An 18,177-nucleotide genomic window follows, 5' to 3' on the forward strand; every position below is an offset into this window, starting at 1 on the left:
GCTGGCCCACAGTTGCAAAATGTTGTTGGAAATTTTCTGGGTTGTTGTCCCCCCCACTTTTTTATTTGTTATTTTTCCACCCCTAGGCCTGAGGCTAAACAGACTCCTCCCCCTCGTGGCGGATTGGATCCGAGAAGAACCCGCGGGTTGGGAAAAAGAAGAAAAAACGGTTCATGGCGGCGGCCATTTTGGAAAAGAGGGAGAGAGAGCTAAGCTAGAGAGAAAGAAAGAGGAAGGGGCAGCACTGTAGCAGCGTCGTACCTCTTGCCAGCGACTCTTTAGCATTTGCCATCAGTTTCCAGTCGGACGTCAGCGGTGCAGGAGCTCCACGTTCGTCGCTCTCCCGTTTTTCATTGTAAAAGGAAAACACATTTTCTCCCCCAACCAAATTTTTCTTTTGCGCCCAGTTGTGTGTGTGTTGTGTGTCTAGTGTGTATTTTCTGGAAAGCCGACGCGCCACCTAGTTTACTTGGAAATTTGTTTCCTTTTTTATACTCAGAAAAATTAGAAATCTGCAATGTGTTTTAACAACCCATCAACCCTAAACGTTTGAATTTTAATTTTGGAAAAAAAAGTTTTGAGTGAGTGAGAGAACAACAGCAACGAGGAAAAAATTCGAAAAGAAAAATTCGGACGCCATTGTTGAAGTGGTGTTTGAGAGAGAGAGAGGCCCGAGGGTTTGTTCTTTCCTTCTTGAGCCGAGAGGGCCAAGATAAAATAAATATCAAGAGAAAGAATTCTTCTTCTCAACAAGTGCGTGTGTGTGAGTGTGTGTGTCTTGTGTGTCTGTGTGTGTGTTATACGTTCCAGCCGTTTGAAGGATTAAACCGAAACACAACAATTCTCAAATAAAAGTAAAAATTCATTTTTGTTTTTTCACGGGAGAGATTTTTAAAAAGTGTGGACAAAAATGCAGGATCGGTGGTGATTCTTTGGTCAATTCTGTTTGTCGATTAGTAACGAAAAAAAGTAGAGAAAATCTTTTTATTTGATAAAACAAAGTCATCGCCACCGACACTGGGACTCGGCAGGTAAAAGGAAACAAAAATTTCTTTTGTGAATCATCAAAAAAATGTACCAAAAAACGAACGAAATGGGTTGGTCGTGCCGACATGGCCGCCCTTTTATCATATGTATTTTGATCGATGATGATCAACTGGTAGTGCAGTATCACATAGGACACCCAATTTGCATCGGCCAATGACTTGGAAACATTTCGGTTCTATTTTTTTTTACGGCCAGAAATTTGAATAAACATTACAAATTCCTGAATTTAACTCTCCCGTTTGAGAAAAAACGTTTCAGACGCCCTCAAGGTTTTTGACACTTGGCGTTCGGATTCGTCATCGCGTTGTCGAAACCGTCACACACTGAAAAATGTTATTTCCTTTTTTTAAAAATGGAAGAAAAGGAGAAAACTGTTGTTTTAAACTGTTGGGAAAAGAAAATTAAAGATTGTCCGAGGGTTTTTTTCTTGTTTTTGTGAGAGGGAAAAAATGGGGAGTGGCGTTGGGGAGTAATTACAAACCTCGCGGTATCTTCCGCCTCTGAGCTGGAACCTTAAAATCATCTCCTCTTTCAACCTCAATTTGAAAGACTTAAACTTTCGTCTTTCTCTCTACGAAACGCTCTTAATTTTTGTTGTTTCAAAAAAAGGGCCAAACACCACAGAAAAAAAGAACCCCAAAAAGTTGATTGGATCTTTCCTGTGTGTGTGTGTGTCCATTCAATTATTTTTACTCGTCTTCCGTAAAATGTTTTGCGTTTCTCCCTCTAGATGATGACTATACTTTAAGTCTTTCTTTTAACGACGCTTTGTTTCTCTTTTATATTTTTGAACGTTCCAAAATGCAATAAAAAGAAGTTGGTCCGAACGAGAACTCGGCTACTAATCAGTGATGGAGAGAGAAAAGGAATAAGAATTTGTTTTTTTTGGCCGACACACGATTTGCAATTCATTGATTGTGGTCTTGATTATTAACAAACATTTCTTTTGTCTATTCAACAGGAAAAAAGGATTATTTGATTTGACGCGGGTGGAGGAGAGAGAGAGAGAACGTCATGGCGCTCTTGTCTCGCAGTCGAAGCTGGTGGTTTTCATCATCATCATCAACATCATCCTCGTCGATATTATTATTCGTCTGGACTCTGATTGTCTCGTTCTGTCTAGCGGCTCAAGCCCGAGCTCCGGCCGGTAAGTTTCCATGTGCAAACCCTCTCAAAACTGATTTTCTTATACTCCCCCCAGTCAACTTGTCGTAAGCTACTCCCGACCGACGACGCTGGTAGTAGTACAATAGTTTGTCAACGACAATCCCCCCTCACCAGTAAAACTTTTCTCATCTTAATGAGCTCTACATATCTCGTCGTCTATAGGGTAGGGCTCTGTCGAAAACTTTTCTTTTGTGATTGTTCCACACACACACCAGGGCCTACACGACTACTTTGGTCGCTCTCTACCAAATTGAAATAGCAGCCTCCTCCCATTGATTGGCTCAATAGCTGCCTCCTCCTTCCATTTTAATTACCTCTCGAGCGAAAAGAAAAATTTATATTCCACCCGGTTATTTCTTTTATAACTTGGCCATCAAATGGCGGTGGTGGTGGTGGTGTCGTATTGAGAAAAAGTTTTACGACATTGCGGAGAGAAACACAATTCACCTCGGACACGCCGTTGTGTGTTTCAGATAGCGGAGTTTAAATAAGAAACCCTTCGCAAAGGAAGAAGAACTTTGGATATCAATTGAGAATCTGGCTGCGAGGGATTGAAGCCAATAATTCTCTTCTCTTTTTCGTCTGAACGGAAATGATAAGACGATCGATTGATGAAGAAACAAAAGAAGAAGAAGAACTTTGGGTCTGAAATTTACGATCATCGATGCCGCCTCCAGTCCAAGTTCTTCTTGAAACTCTTAAAAAGACACATCCATCTCCTTATCTCGTTGTATATTTTCGGTCTGGTGTGTCCACGTGACATTCCACTGGGCTGTGTGTGTGTGTGTGTGTGTCGTATGCACAGCCGAGTGTCACAGTCGGTTGGGAGGAGGGGATTTATGTCTTTTGGCGTGTGTGACGACTGTCTTGTTTCTTGGATCTTTTTTGGACTTTTTCTTCTACTTGTGCCTCCGCCCATCCACCTTAGACTCTCTCCGATACACACGACAATATCCAGGTTGTAAAAATGTCTCCCCATGGAGCTAGAGAGAAAAACCCTTCGCAGGAATGTTTTGGGGTCCTCTTTTAAGGAGGAAAAAAAGCTAGGCGACACACAAGGAACCAGATCTCCTCAAATAAGGGCATATACACCACACAGCCCCTTTTCTACAAATTTTTATTGATTTTTATTTTTCCCCTTAAAAAAGTTTTTTTCTTTCTTCTTTGTGGGGGCCCATTGCAAGAGGGTCCCCTTCTTTATTGCTCTGCTTCTTCTTTCTTCCGGGGGTCCACTTGTATTTGAGAGGGAGGTCTGCTGCCTAGAAATTGACCAGGGGAGGTATACACATACAAGAAAAAAGTCTATTTAAGAGTTCAGAGGGTGTAGATTACGCGTCACGTATATTTTCCAAACCAAACCCCCACAGGACAAGAAAAAAATAAAGTTTGACCGCACAGTGACGCGCGCACGCCAGAGTCACACACACAGTTCCGGTTGTTCGTTCCACAAAATTGCCCAGTGCAATGCTCATTATTTGAGGGAGGTAGAAAACAAAAAGAGGATGTCGTTTCATCCGGTGTTACACCCTCAGCTGGATGTCCTCTCCTGTTCAACGTCAACCCCGACTGGTGATGGTGTTGATTGAAAAATTCCTCGTGATCTTCTCTCCACAGACACCCTGGGCCGGCTACTGTTGAGTGGGCGAGTCGTGTGAGTAATGGATCCGTCCGTGAGCTTTTCTTTTCTTCTAGGGGGAGAGCGGGGGTGGAGGGGGTTGTTGTTCACGGTCAATTGAGTTTCTAGGAGGATTCACACCTGTCCCCTCTCTCACAAGAGTGGGGTGGACCGTGTGGCAGATGGACGGTGTTGATCCACTCGACCAAATTTCCAAGGTCTGAAACTCTACAAACTTTTTGTAGCCGATATCGGCCATCAACTTTTGAAATGATATTCGTCTGTGTTTTCCTTAGCCTTACCATCTTTGTATATAGTCTCGGAGTGTGTGTGTGTATATTGTGTGTGCGCTCGTGTTTGTTGACACAATCATCCCCCAGAACTTTTTTTACTCCTTGGGTTATTGTTTTTCTCTCACCCGAACGTACGTCGATGGACTTTTGAGAGTCAACATTGGCAGACGGAAAGAGTAGTGGGGGGGGGGGGGGGGGGTACGTGTTTGCGTGAGGGGGTGGTGGTGGTAGAACTCGTCCATAAGAAGATGGGTGGGGGGGTTTGAAGAGCCTTGAGGGGCTATATAGGAGGGAAGGTTGTGTACATGCGATGGAAGTAGAAGTTGCTCATTACTTTTGTATCACAGGGGGTAGCCGACCGGCTAAATCCCTTCCTCCCCTCCTCTCCCGTCTGCCGATGGTTTTTGGGGCCCGTCGTCGACGTCGATTATTAATGTTTGTGTCTGTATTGAACGGAGGGATCTATATAGGAGCTAGGAGCCCACCAGGGGGAAATAGGGGAAGAGAGGAGGAAATCTACTGGCTGAAGGAGGAAGGGATGTCGTTCGATCGATCCCGAAAAATAATCCCAACTTTTAATAGCCTCCAGTCTATGTGTGTGTAGTAACATTTAAGAGACTTGCTTCTATTTTCTATAAAATAATATCCAACACATCCCAGGGACTCTTTATTATTATTATTATTATGATTATATTTTCTCGATCGATTTGGTTGGTTGTTGTTGGACACGACGAGCAACACACGGAGGAGCGATTCTCTTGTTCAGCTGTGGGGAATAGACGACAAGAGAATAGAAGAAGAAGAAGAAGAAAAAAACGGATACTTTGACCCTCCGCCAGCTTCATGGCAATAAACACATCCATCTCTGTCACACACAGAGAGCTAGCTAGCAGAGAGAAAAAGGGCCAGCCTGGTCCTGGCCAGACAGTCCTTTTTTTTCTTTCTTTTTCTTTCTTCTTCTTTTGTTGTGTCCAAAAAGGACGCGTTGTAAGGGTACAGTGAGAGAGAGTCTGGAATGCAGCAGCAGCCAGCTTGCCCGGCCAACGTACCAACAACCTTTTCCTCTCTCCCCTCTTCTTCTTCTTCTTCTTCCTAGCCCCAACAACAACAACAGCAGAGTCCTCTGGCGGATGGATGCATTGTGGTTGCAACTGTTGTTGTCGTTTGTTGACTTTTTGTTGGCCAGTCAAGTCCAGCCAGTCGGTGTCGATTAATAGCCAAAAGGAGAATAGGAAAAAGCAACTTTTTCGGTGGGGGTCGAGTCGAGTCGAGTGTGTGTGGGTCTGGTGGAACGGCGTGACGGATGCGCGGATCTATTGTTGCGACGGTCCTCTCTCCCCAGCCTGGGTTTCCATCCGGGCTATTCGATTAGAGATTGTTGTTACATTACCAAGAGAGAGAGAGAGGGTGGAGAATATATTTCCATTAAGCATCTCTCTTTCTTTCTTTCCCCCTTTTTGGATTTTCAATCAATTTTCCTTGTTAGTTTAGATTGAGCCACCAGTCGGAGCAAAAATATCATCCGGAAAAGAGGGGGGGACCGTTCAATCACAACTGCGCATGTCTTTTTCGGTCTGTTTGGACTGTCGTGTGTGTCGCTCTCTTTTGCATTAAGTACATGTCGCAAAGAGATGGGGATAGAAAAAGACCCAAAAAAATAGAAAACAAATTAAAAATAGATTGTGACGACCGACGACATATCCTCCTCCTCCTCCTCCTACAAAGATTCTCCTTTGTCTCTTTTTTCTTTGGCGTTTGTTACATTCCGCCGTCAAAAGGGAAAAGAAAAAAAAAGTCCTTTCTGGCTGGTTGGCTTCTTCTTCTTCTCTGGCATTCTTTTTCTCTCTTGTGTAAATGCGAAAGAAAATAATAATAAAACAAGGCGGAGAGCAGAGCAAAAAGAATCAGACGCAACACACACACAAAGATGTCGCTTGTCGTCTGCGCATGGTTGCTCATGTGCTCTCTCACCCCTTTACGAAATAGAAGAAGAAGCGAAAGGGCATTACCCGAATTCTTTTGAAAACGACATCTAAAAATAAGAAGAAGAAATTTTTATTTTCTCTCTGGAAATCAAACGAAATCAAAGTCGGGTAGATTCTTCTTCTTGTGCAAGAGGCTGCGTTCGATCTTGTCGGAGGTTACCATAGCAACTCCCTCCGCCGTCTATTACTACTGCTATTACGATCGCAGAGGAGGACCTCCCCTCTTTTCCCGAATCGATAATACACACAGAAGAGTTTCTCATCTCTTTCACAACGGGATACACGCAACTCTTTTTTCTTGTGATATTCAAATTTTTTCTTGGAAGGGGGGAAACATTCTGATTTGGTGGTGGGGGTTGAGGTGATAAGATGATGCTGAGATTTTCTCCTTTTTTACCTAACCTTAACGAACTACCCGGGGGTTTTTAGTTGTGGAGCTCCTCACTGTGACGTCCATTTGATGATGAACTCTGAACCTTTTTTTGGCCAAGAGAAAACTGAAGACCAACCCCTCAGACTTCCCTTTTTTCTCACCTTTTTCGGGGGGGATCCACACATGAAGAAGAAGAAAAATGTTGAGGGAGATGAAGAAGAACCCAAACGGTTGGAGGAGAGACGTGGGGAGAGAGAGAGAGGCTAATGTTTTTTCTTGTGTGGGAACCAAAAAGAAAAAAAAAAAAAGAAAATTTCTTTTTTATCCCAAAAGATTCTTTTTTTCTTTTTCTTGTTTTGCGCCCGGAGAGATGATGATGGTGGCGTGTGACAGGAGGACATGTAGTTCCTTGTTAGACCGTGTCCCCCTTTTTTTTTCTCCTCTCAAATTCTTGATTTTCTCTGACTTGATCCGACTTTGAATGGACAGATCACGCCGACTCCCGTCCACTTTGATTTCACAGAGAAATCACTTTTTTCTTCTTTACTGCAAGATGGGACGCATGACCCTATTGATTCTCCCTGGAAATAAATAAAAGGGAAATATTTCTTTCCTTGTACATTTAAATGGAAATCAGAAAAAGATAAAGATCGCTGGAGGAAGGAAGAAAAAAGATCCCAGACGGCGTTAGGTTAGGGTGGGGGGGCTGAGACATGTCAAAAAGTCTATTCCCACCAATACCTGGAGACTTCAAGTCTTAAACTTTATTTTTTGGCATTTTTTTTCATGGGAAAATTCGTTTTTCTTTTTCTTTTGATAGACACAAGGAAAAAATAATCATTTTTCAGTGGATGGGGGGGAAGGAAAATGGTCTTTGGCTAATACCCCGTAATAATGATTATCCATCGAGCTACACACAAGAGAGGTAGGTAGAAAGACCAAGGCCGTTGATTTCACGCGCGTGATGTTAATGAAGTCATTAGTTAGCCTCTCTCTTGTCTTTTGGCCTCTTCGTGAGTCGGCAGAGCCGATTTGCATCCACGAATCGATAGACACACACACATGTACACAATGCGCCGCTGCTGCTGCTGCTGCTGCAGTCTCGTCTAAATGATGAGCCTTTTGTTTTTCCGACTTTTTGTTTTGTTTTGTTTTCACGACGACACGCAACGAGAGAAACTCTCGCAGGACCCCGTTGTTGTTGTTGTTGTTGTTGCCTTTTTTTTATAAATTAAAGTGGGAAACAAGGACGACAGGGGGAAACAAGAGCGACGATTGAATGTGTGAGAGAATCCGCGTTGGCAACTTCTTTGGTGGCGGACTCTCAACTTTTCTCTCACTCGTCGGGTTTCCCCTGCGTGATGAATTCAGGTTGCAAGTACTTTTAGACGGAAGAAGAAGAAGAAAAACGTTTGACCTACAAAGTTGTTGGATGTATGGCATCCGGCGCAACCCAAAAAACAACCGAGTTCAAATTTTGTGTTTTTCAACTTTGAAAAATTCTATTCTCTTCTTGTTTTCTTGTCAAATATTTCAACATGCCAAACCGATGACGACCACGGGTCTCCTACAACAACAACAACAGGACTAGGAAGATTTCTGTGAGGTTGTTGTGATTGTAGGAAATCAAAAAAATGTGTCTGTTTGAATCGGACCTTGAATCAAAGAAGAAAAAGGATTTTTCTTTTGATTTTTCTTTTGGGTTGTTGTTGTTGTTGTGTGGGAGAGAGATGGGAGTAAATGATGGGGCACGACTGGGAAGGAAAGAAGAAGAAAAACTTTGTGTTGTGGAGGATCAAAAAATAAAAAAAAAAAATGGCGGCCCCGACACAAGAAGGGGAGGGAGGAAACCCTGGGAGGTCTAGAAACCCGCCTCTTTTACATGTTATTTTATTTCATTTTTTCTTTCTTCTTGTAGAAGGAGGAGGAGGGATAAGAAAGAAAAAGGGGGAAACTATCTCTTTTTGCCGGTGTCTTTTTGATTTTATTTTTTTCAAAACCCCAAAAATTTTTTATCCCCTTGAACACAAACCCAAAAGGTAAGAAAAAGAAGAAAAATCTGGTCGGTTAACGTCATCCGATCTTTGGTCTCCCCCCTTTATTTTTGTTACCTGCGTAGATTTTTTCGATTTAAAAGAAAAAATGGTTTTGATCGAATAAGAAGGCGCCACTGATTCCATATAACTTTTAAAAGGGCGGACGATATTTTCTTTTAGAGGCTCTACAAAGTCACGCCGGACCGTGACTGTTTGCTCGGCATGAGATTGGAATCTTTTTTACTCAGTTGAGAAAAAATAAGATGACATGAATACGCACACAAAAGATGCTCACGAAATCAGAAGGAAAATGTCTTTGGGCCATATCTTTTTTGATTGTCGACTGCGTTACAAGAAATTGAAAAGGAAGAAACGGGGCGGGAGGTGCGAATTGCGACACGCCCATAGCAGAGAGAGAGAAACAACAAAAGAGCCACACACCTTGTAGTAGTAGTGACTACAATAGTGTGAAAACGGGAAACGAATATTTTTCTATTGGCGAAAAAATCAAATGAAAAATGGGAGCCGAGCCAAAAGTGCCGAGAAACTCACGCTCCCCCCAGTCCCGTTAGTTCTTCCGCCTTTGCTGGCGCACACATCACCTGATGATCTTTCGTGTGACACCCCAAAAAAGAAGAAAGAAAGAAAACAACTTTCCGGCCAAATGGATGTGTAGAGGGATACACTCACGTGTATTTTGGATTCGGCTTCCGCAACAGAGTCACTCAGCTGCCATTGTGTTCGTCTCTCTGTGTGTGTATATATAAATATAGTGGTACTAGTGGATTACGTTATACAACTCTTTTTCGTCCCTCTTGTTCTTTTTTTACGATTTCCTTCGACTTCTTTTGTTTGTTGTTGTCGTCCTCCCCCCCACCTCCTTTTTGTTGTTGTAAAGAGACAAATAGTTTTTTGGCGGCATCATCATTCGAATCACGCTCGGGTTATCCAACCGAAATAATAAAAATAATAAAAACAAAAAAGAAAGAAAAATACTGGGGGCCACGAGAATTGTGTGTGTGTCGGCTCTCTTGATATACAAATGTATAACTTCTCCTCAAACACGAAGAAGAAGAATTCAATGATTTGATGGATGGCTCTAGCGTGCGCTCTCGTGTCTTGAGGCGCCGCTCTCCTGGTATAAGAAAAATCAAAAGAAGAAGAAGAAGCCCTTTGGCTATTTTCGGCAATCACAAATGCTGTGAGGAAGAGGAGGTTGCTCGGCCGTGTGCACACACACACACGCAATTCGGGAGCGCTGCGAGCAGCCAAGAGAAGAGGCCCAGGCGAGAAACGAATGAAAGAGAGGCAAAGTCAATTACTTGATTGATGTTTCCAAATGGGAAGGAAGAAAAATAGTTGTGTGGAGGGGAAAACTTTATTTTTCTTCTCTCTCTATTCAACAATTGTAATAAGTATAATGACAAGTGTTTCAATGCCGGATCTTTCTCGGTGCTGTTGTTGCAGTTGTTGTTGCTCCGTGTGATGATGATGATGATGGGTCGGCACGAAGGGCCATGATGACAGCCCCTTGCAGACGCCGCCGATGGTTAAGATCAGACCCGCCCATCAAACTGTTGCGCTCGCTCATCATCTTTTTTTTTCCTTTTCTTGTCTATTTCAACATTTTTTTTCTGACTTGATTTCACTCGGATTTTTATGACAATTTTTAGAGTTTTCGACTTTGTTGTGTTTTTTTTGACGCGACAAAGTTGCCAGTTTTTTTTATTTTATTTTCTCGGACGTGTTCAAAACCACCGAGGGAGGTCGAATCATCTTTTTCTTCTATTAGATGAAAATTTATATTTTTTTTCTGGGGGTGGAAGAGGGGCACTGTTTTCTCGACGGGCGGCCTCTAGGAATAAAAAAGTTTTTCTTTTCTTTCTGACCGTGTCGTAATATAATTCGTGTTTCTCTTCCCCCCCGCTTGCCCTCCATCCGGCCACCACCGCAGTCTCAAATGAAAAATGTTTTTTTCTTTTTATCATCCCTGGACAAAAGAAAAATGCAATTTAATCATTTCCGTCTTTTTTATTTAAAAAAAAATCCAACAGGTGACCAGCGAAAGTACCGGACGGCGTACGCGTGCGAGGGGTCCATGTTGACGCTGTCGTGCAGCGAAAACAACGAAGTGATCAACCTCCTGCGCGCCAACTACGGCCGCTTCTCCATCACCATCTGCAACGAGCACGGAGACACGGACTGGTCCGTCAACTGCATGTCGCATCGCTCCCTTCGCGCCCTCCACTCAAAGTGAGTCCTACCTTCTTCTAACAAACGGATGCCTTTTAAAAAGATAAAAATAAGAAGAAGGAGAAGAACCGTGACCAAAAAATCAGAAAATGTATAAGAAACCGGTTCTTTTGTTCGCTGGTTCTCCAGGAGAAGGTCGAAGAACTTTTAACTTTTTCTTCTTCTTCTTCTTTCCATTTGCCCCCAGAGGCGAATGGAAGACTCAGAAAAAGAGAGGATGATGATAACAATCTGAAAGAAGAAGGGGAGAAAGAAGGAAAAGGTGCAAAGCCTTTTATTTTCTTGGCACGGCAGCCAGATCTAATCACGGCCGGCATTGTGTGTTATTTATTTCTAAACCTTTTATTTAACATTTTCTCTTTTTTTTATTATTTTTTTTTTCTCTCGTGTGATTATGCACAGATGCAATCAGCAGACTAATTGCAGCATTCTGGCCAGCACCAACGTCTTTGGAGATCCGTGCCCAGGCACGCTCAAGTACCTCGAAGCCCACTATCAATGCGTTCCAGGTATGTTGTTGTTGTTGTTGCTGTTGTTGTTGTATTACATCGGGGCACTACAGACACGGACAATACGCCAATTTGGACACAAAGAGTCAATCGACTTTTCTTTTGGCCGGGCGTAGGTGTTTTGTAGAGGCACGCAGATTAATGAGTCAATGAATGCAACTTTAATGAATTCATTTTTTCTTTTGGAAACAATAGCGACGCCCACGTCGTCGACGGCCAGGCCCAGACCTCCTTGGTTCTCGTCGGTCGGCCCGTCCATTTGGAACACGCTGGGACTGCAGAACGCGTCGATTTCCACCACGACGACCACGCCCAATCCGGCCGCGACGTCGACGCTGGCCGAACAAGTCGACAGCGTCGCCAACCACTCGACCGCGTCCGTTTCGTCTGCTTCGACGACGGCCGGCATTTCTGAACATTCAAACGGAACGTCGACAACGGCGACGTCCAGCTCGACGACGGCCAAATCTTTGACGACGACAACGACGACGACGACGCCTCTGCCCAATTTGCTGGTGGAGTTGACGGAAGTGACGGTGCTGGTCCCGGATTTCCCTGGACGTCGCCCCCAATCCTCTTCGTCGTCTTCCACTCCGCTGCCGCCCAGCACGTCAACTTTCGTCTCGGTCGGCCTCGACGACCAGGATCAGGATCTCATTGGATTGGACGACATGGTCGTCGACCAGGACCCCATCCAGGATCAAAATGGCGATCTGCTCACCACGCCCGGCTCCAGCACCACCGGTAAGTTCATCCATCCATCCAACCACTACTATTACTACTACTACTACCCCGAGGAGCCAGTTTTTCGTGACTAGAGGGCGTGTTGCGCACTCAGTCGACCTATTACGATTCTATTCTGATTAGTTGCCTCCCCATTTGTGGATGGGCAAAAAAAAAAGCACCGCCACCTTTAAAGCTGGTCCAGCTTCGTTTTATTTTCTTCTTTTTTTCTTTAATGGCGGCGCGCGAGTAGATGATAATAATAATTGCATTTCGCCCAGAGAGAGAGAGAGTCTTTTGATTCATTCGACGGCCCAGGCACCCCCCCCCCCCCCCCAATTCTCTCGAACCATATTGGGTCTGATGCGCATTTTCCCTTTTTTCTTTATTTTTATTTTAACTCTCTCTTCTTTCTTATTTGTGTTCGAATGCGCCAGTGTGTCCGGCTGATGTCAGACACACAGAAAAAATAAAAAAAAGGAATAGGGGCGGCAAAGGGAAATAAAAAAAGAAGAACGTGTCACGGTTCATGGCGATGGCGTGAATAGAATCGGTCGGATGGAGGGAAGAAGAAGATGGAAGAAAAAAAAGGGAAAATGGGCGACACAGACAGCCTCCAGTTATGAACCTACACACAAGAAAATAAATAAATAAAAAGATGGAAGTCTGAGAGAGAAGAAAGAAAACGTCGCTCGTTTCCTCTAGCCAGAGAGAGAGACACACGCACAATGCCACCTCGTTCATAAAAATGTTTTTTTTTCTTATTTTTTAAAAATAAAATAAAATAAATTTTTGGGAAAGGATGAACAACTTGATTTTCACATTTCTATTTTTTTCTGTTTGTGTTCAATTTTTTAAAAAAATTTATTATTTTTACAGCTGCCAGTAGTTCGAGACCGAAGGGCTCCTCCTCTTCGCTGGACACTAACGGCGGGCACAAATCACTGCGGCCACCTGGCGGCGTTGATCACACCCTCTACTGCCAGCCGGCCGTCACCCGCGGACTCTACTGGAACTGGACCCGCAGCGGCGACCATGTGGTGCAGCCGTGCCCAGGAGGTGCCACGGGTTACGCCAGGTGGTTCTGCTCCTCAGCGTCGGGTTCCATCAATGGATCACCTGCCGCCTGGTACCCGTCGTCGCCGGACCTGAGCGAATGCAAGTCCGTCTGGTTGACGTCGCTCGACTCGCGCATCGGCGAGGGCGACTCGATCATTTCCATCGCCAACGACCTGGCCCAGGTGACGCACTCCAAGACCCTCTACGGCGGAGACATGATGGCCGCCGCCCGGCTCCTCCGTCAAATGGCTATCAAGATGGCGGCCGACCTGCAGGCCTTTCCCGACTGGCGTCAGCGTGAGGCCATCGTCACGGAATTGGTTCAGAGCGTCGTCCGGGCCGGTTCCAGCTTGCTGGGCTCTGCTCAGTCACTGGCTTGGAGAGATCTGGGTCTGACGACGCCTCCGGCTGCCATTCCGGCTCCGGCCACTTATTCCGCCACTTCCGGCGATGCGGATGAATCGTCCCCGTCGTCTGGTTCGGCTGGTTCGGCTGATCCGCATTACTACGCCACTCAGCAAAGGGATCAGCACGCCCGGACGACTGCGACGGCCCTGCTGACTGGGCTGGAGGAGAACGCCTTCCTGCTGGCCAACACCATCTCGCGGCAGAAATCGGTTTTCCAGTCGTTTGACAACATCCTCATGTCGGTCAGGGTCCTGGACATGCGCAACATCAACGAACTGTCGTTCCCATCGGCCGAGGAGCTCCAGGTCTGGAAGTCGAAGGAGGACTGGATCACCCTGCCGGCCGAGGCCCTGCTGGAGAACAGTGACAATGGACTGGTGCGCGTCGTTCTCTTCGCCTACGAGCACATGGAGGACATTCTCAGCCCGGCCAGCATGAATCACCAACAGCAGCATCATCATTCGTCGCAGCAGCACCGCGACCAGCCGGCCGTGACGGGCGGTTCCGTTTCGTCTCCCAACCGACAGCAGATCCAACAACAACAACAACAACAACAGCAGCAGTTTGGCCACTTCGTTGAGAATGCCACTCGCATCGTCAACTCTCGGGTGATTTCCGCCTCGCTGGGCAAGGGCCGTCACATCCAGCTGCCTCAGCCGGTGACGATCCGCTTCCAGCATCTGAGACAGGACAACGTGTCGAACCCGACGTGCGTCTTTTGGGACTACACGGTCAGCGGATGGTCGGACGAAGGCTGCCGAGTGCTGGCCACCAACCGGACTCACACGCAGTGCCGCTGCGATCACCTGACCAATTTCGCCGTCCTGATGGACCTGCACTCGACTCCGCTGACTTCGCTGCACCAACGGGCCCTGGCCACCATCACCTACATTGGCTGCGGCGTGTCGATCGTCTGCCTGGCCCTGGCCGTCGCCATCTTCACCCTGTGCCACCGCCAGTTGAAATCGGACCGCAACACGATCCACAAGAACCTCTGCCTCTGCCTGCTGCTGGCCGAGATCGTTTTTCTGTCCGGCATCAACGCCACACACGACCGGATCGTCTGCGGCCTGGTGGCCGGCCTGCTCCACTTTTTCTTTCTCTGCGCCTTCATGTGGATGCTGCTGGAAGGCTTCCAGCTCTACGTCATGCTGCTGGAAGTGTTCGAGTCTGAAAAGTCGCGCGTCAAGTGGTACTACCTGTGCGGCTACGGCGTGCCCGTCCTGATCGTGGCCGTCTCGTCCATCGTCGACCCCTTCAGCTACGGCACTCCCGACTTTTGTTGGCTCAGAGCCGACAATTACTTCATCTTTAGCTTTGTCGGCCCCGTCATTCTCATCCTAGCCGTAAGTCAAATTTACTTCTACCTTGATTGAACAACTTTTAATTAACTTTTTTATTTCATCTCAGGCCAATTTCATCTTTTTGGGACTGGCCATTTGGGTCATGTATCGCCACCAGACCACGTCGGCTGTCATGAAGAGTAAAGAGCAATCGCGTTTGACTAATGCCAAGTAAGGGTCGCCCATCCTCCTCCTATTGTCCAGCTCTTTAACGTCAAATTTATTTTCAAACTTTTCCAACTTTTTATCTGGGTTGAAAAACGTCACTCATTTTATTTCTTTTAATTTGATTTCTGTCCACCCCCCCGCAGGGTCTGGATTCGTGGCTCGTTCATCTTGGTGTTCCTCTTGGGCTTGACGTGGACGTTTGGTCTGCTCTACTTGAGCGAGTCGACGGTGGCCATGGCCTACGTTTTCACGATCCTCAACAGCTTCCAGGGCTTCTTCATCTTCTTCTTGCACTGCTTCCAAGACGAGCAGGTGCGCAAGGACGTCTACAAGGCCCTACACCGACACGGATGTCTGCCCACCAGCTGCCTGTCGGGTGCTGGCGGCTCGTCGTCGTCGGCCAGCGCGTCGGGCACGTCGCCCAGCGCCGGAGGCAAAGACAATCAAACCATTTTCTACGGGTCGTCGGGTGCCACTTCGGCCGGCGCCACTCTGACTGCCGGCGACGCTCTCACCACAGCCACCGTAAGTTTTTTTAACAAATTTGATTTGACAGATGGATGGATGGATGGATGGATGATTAACGTGTTTTTTTCTTTTTCTACGATGGATGCGCAGTACATGCCACAACCGTGGAGGGGACCAACCGACGTGACTTTGGTCACGCCCCAGATCAGCAACAACAACAGCAGCATGCGGCTCAACAACACTAAAAACAGCCAATTGCGATCCAGCGCCCGCACCCTGAAGCAGCAGCCCATCATTAACTCGCCCCACGAACTTGAGGTAAATTTATTTTTAAATTTAACTTGAATTCATTTAAAATTAACGGTGGTTTTATTCATTTAGAATGGCTCGTACAAGTCTTATGGACGTGATTCCGGAAATGGAAGCTCCGAGCAAGACGACTCTTCGCCCCGTCAGCAGCAACTTCGCGCCCAGCAGCCGTTGGTCCAGCAGCAAGTCCAGCAGCAGCAGCAACAACAATTGCTCCAGCAACAACAACAGCAGCAGCAGCAACAACAACAGCAACAACAACAACAGGCCAACGGAAGTATGAACCGACCGCGAGGCAACAACTACCCTCATCCAGTTCCCAATCCAGCCCTGGCTGAAGGCGCCGCCATGGACGCCCAGCTGATCGCCCAGTTCCGCGACAACACCCGGACGTCTCCACTGCGACTGGGCCACCACCACCAGCAGCACCTGAGGGGCTCCAACAAGCGCAGCCGCTCGGCCTCGCCCTGGAACCACACTTACATGGAGATTGACCTGAGACGGCCCGGAGGAGCCCGCAAAACGCTGACGGAAGAGACGGAAGAGGAGGAAAACGGAATGGTGTCCGATCCGGTTTACGAGGAAATCGAGCGCAACGCCGGATGCGGCGGTGGCGACCTCTGCCCCTGCAGCAACAACCAACAGCACCAGCTGCAGCGCGGGCCGGCCGTCTTGCACTACCAGCAGGCGTCCGATTTGAGCGACGAGGACCGTCGCCAGAACAGCAGTGACGTCAGCCGCCAGTCGTCGCGCTCTTACGGCGACAGCCGGCCGTTGATTCCGCTCCAGCAGCACCAGCACCACCACAACCACGGCCACCACCACCACCAGCTGAGCAGCCAGAGCCAGCCGGGCGGTGGTACCCACGACCTCCTGACGACCATCAGCTGCGCCTTCAACTCGCCGCACCTGAGGACCAAGCACAGGCATCCGAGCCTGACCCAGTTTGACATTGCCGCTCAACATTCGCATCCGCCGCCCATCCACATGGGCTTTGAGGGAGCTCCGCACTTTGACGCCGACCGCTACAGCCAGCGCCCGCCACCTCCTCACTCGAACGGCGGCCCTCTGTACCCGTACGAGCAGGAGACTGGACTGACGGCCCTCAGTTTGATGAACGGCGAGCGCATTTTCGTGGCCAGCGGGGCCGTCCTGGAACAGCAGCGCAGTCCCGCCATCCAGCAGAGGCCGACCATTCCTTTCACCGAGTGCTGAACGACAACACAAGTGAACCAAAAAAAAAAAAACATTCGAAGAAGAAACAAAATTTAATTTTTCGTGTGGAGGAGCAAAAGGAGTTGTTGAGGATTGAATGATTGGAGGATTTTTTGCCATGACCAGAGATGATTCCCCCGGAAAAGAAAAAATTTCTCATCATGTGATATATACTTTGCGCATGTAAATAATCAGAGGCAAAGAGGAGAATTTCCTTTTTCTGTCATCTTTTTTTAATTTCTTTAAATTGAAAAAGATGAAGAAAGAAAAGGAAAAATTAAAAATAATGAAAGTAAAAGAGAGAAGATTTATATATTTAAACAAGCGTGTCATCATCGTTGTACCCCCCCCCCCCCCCACTGAATGTGTCCTGAGTTGATCGACGTGTTTTTTTAGTCAAATTATATATTATATATACAACACAAAACAGATATATCATCCTCTCCCTCGTCTCCTATAATCCTCTCGCTCCCAATCCAATTGACTTGATTATTGCGTGTTATAATTGTGTCTGATGGCCCACCTCGATTCTCTCCCTCCCTCCATTTACTCCGTGAATTTAAAAAACAAAATTGTCAATGAAGAAAAACAAATCATATTTAACTAAAAATCATTTAACTAAGAAAAAAGACGACCCTCCTCCTTTTTCACCCACCACCACCCCCCGCCCCACTCAACAGCAAAAAAAAAAACTTGTAATTTGTTTTCGTGTATAATGTCGATTGCGACGTGCCTGTGTGTCTCTATGTTTTCGGTGGCGCTACTCGGCTTTGATATAAAAATATGGCGGACATTTTTTTTTTCTGTTTGTTTGTTTGTTTTTCTCCCCCCCTTTTTGTTCTTTTTGTACAAAGTTCAACAAAAATTCCTGATAATTTGTTTCTTTTTGTGTTTGGACAAATACACAACTTGGTCTGAACTGTTACTGCCGGTTTTCTCATTTTTCAGTCACGAATTTTTGAAGGGAGACCGTTTGGAAGTCGATTGGCGGATACAATGGCCGAAACGGGAAAATGACGAGACGAAATATCGGGACCAAAGTACCGGCAATCAAAGGGAGAGAGTTGAGATTCTTTTGGCAGGTATAAAACAAGACTTAGCGGGGGGTTTATTGTCTGTACTATAGAGATGATGAACTTTTTATTTGGCCCCCAAGAAAAGCCCAAAAAAGAAATTGATCTGCGTGACAAGTTTGACAACGTCTAG

The 18,177-nt window shown here is 46.4% G+C and overlaps 1 protein-coding gene across 2 annotated transcripts; it reads left to right on the plus strand.

The window, feature by feature from the left end:
- The first annotated feature begins 276 nt into the window (after positions 1-276).
- On the plus strand, positions 277-17,896 carry LOC124314163 (adhesion G protein-coupled receptor L3-like). Of its 2 annotated transcripts, none has more exons than XM_046779267.1 (10): positions 277-854; positions 2,009-2,194; positions 10,571-10,769; positions 11,172-11,278; positions 11,474-12,022; positions 12,881-14,814; positions 14,879-14,982; positions 15,123-15,504; positions 15,598-15,765; positions 15,829-17,896. In XM_046779267.1, exons 2-10 carry the CDS (start codon positions 2,062-2,064, stop codon positions 16,969-16,971), a joined length of 4,719 nt encoding a protein of 1,572 aa, XP_046635223.1. In that variant the 5' UTR covers positions 277-854; positions 2,009-2,061; the 3' UTR covers positions 16,972-17,896. The 2 variants fall into 2 exon arrangements, with proteins under 2 accessions (XP_046635223.1, XP_046635231.1); XM_046779275.1 differs by lacking the exon at positions 277-854 and adding an exon at positions 887-1,031.
- The last annotated feature ends 281 nt before the right edge of the window (positions 17,897-18,177 follow it).

Source organism: Daphnia pulicaria, chromosome 1 (genome assembly GCF_021234035.1).
Source record: "Daphnia pulicaria isolate SC F1-1A chromosome 1, SC_F0-13Bv2, whole genome shotgun sequence".
Taxonomy (NCBI): domain Eukaryota; kingdom Metazoa; phylum Arthropoda; class Branchiopoda; order Diplostraca; family Daphniidae; genus Daphnia; species Daphnia pulicaria.

Coding starts and splice junctions, on each gene's coding strand:
- LOC124314163 (XM_046779267.1), top strand. CDS start 2,062: ATGGCGCTCTTGTCTCGCAGTCGAAGCTGGTGGTTTTCATCATCATCA. Junction 14,815..14,878: donor CCGTCATTCTCATCCTAGCC/GTAAGTCAAATT, acceptor ATTTCATCTCAG/GCCAATTTCATCTTTTTGGG. Junction 15,766..15,828: donor ACTCGCCCCACGAACTTGAG/GTAAATTTATTT, acceptor TTATTCATTTAG/AATGGCTCGTACAAGTCTTA.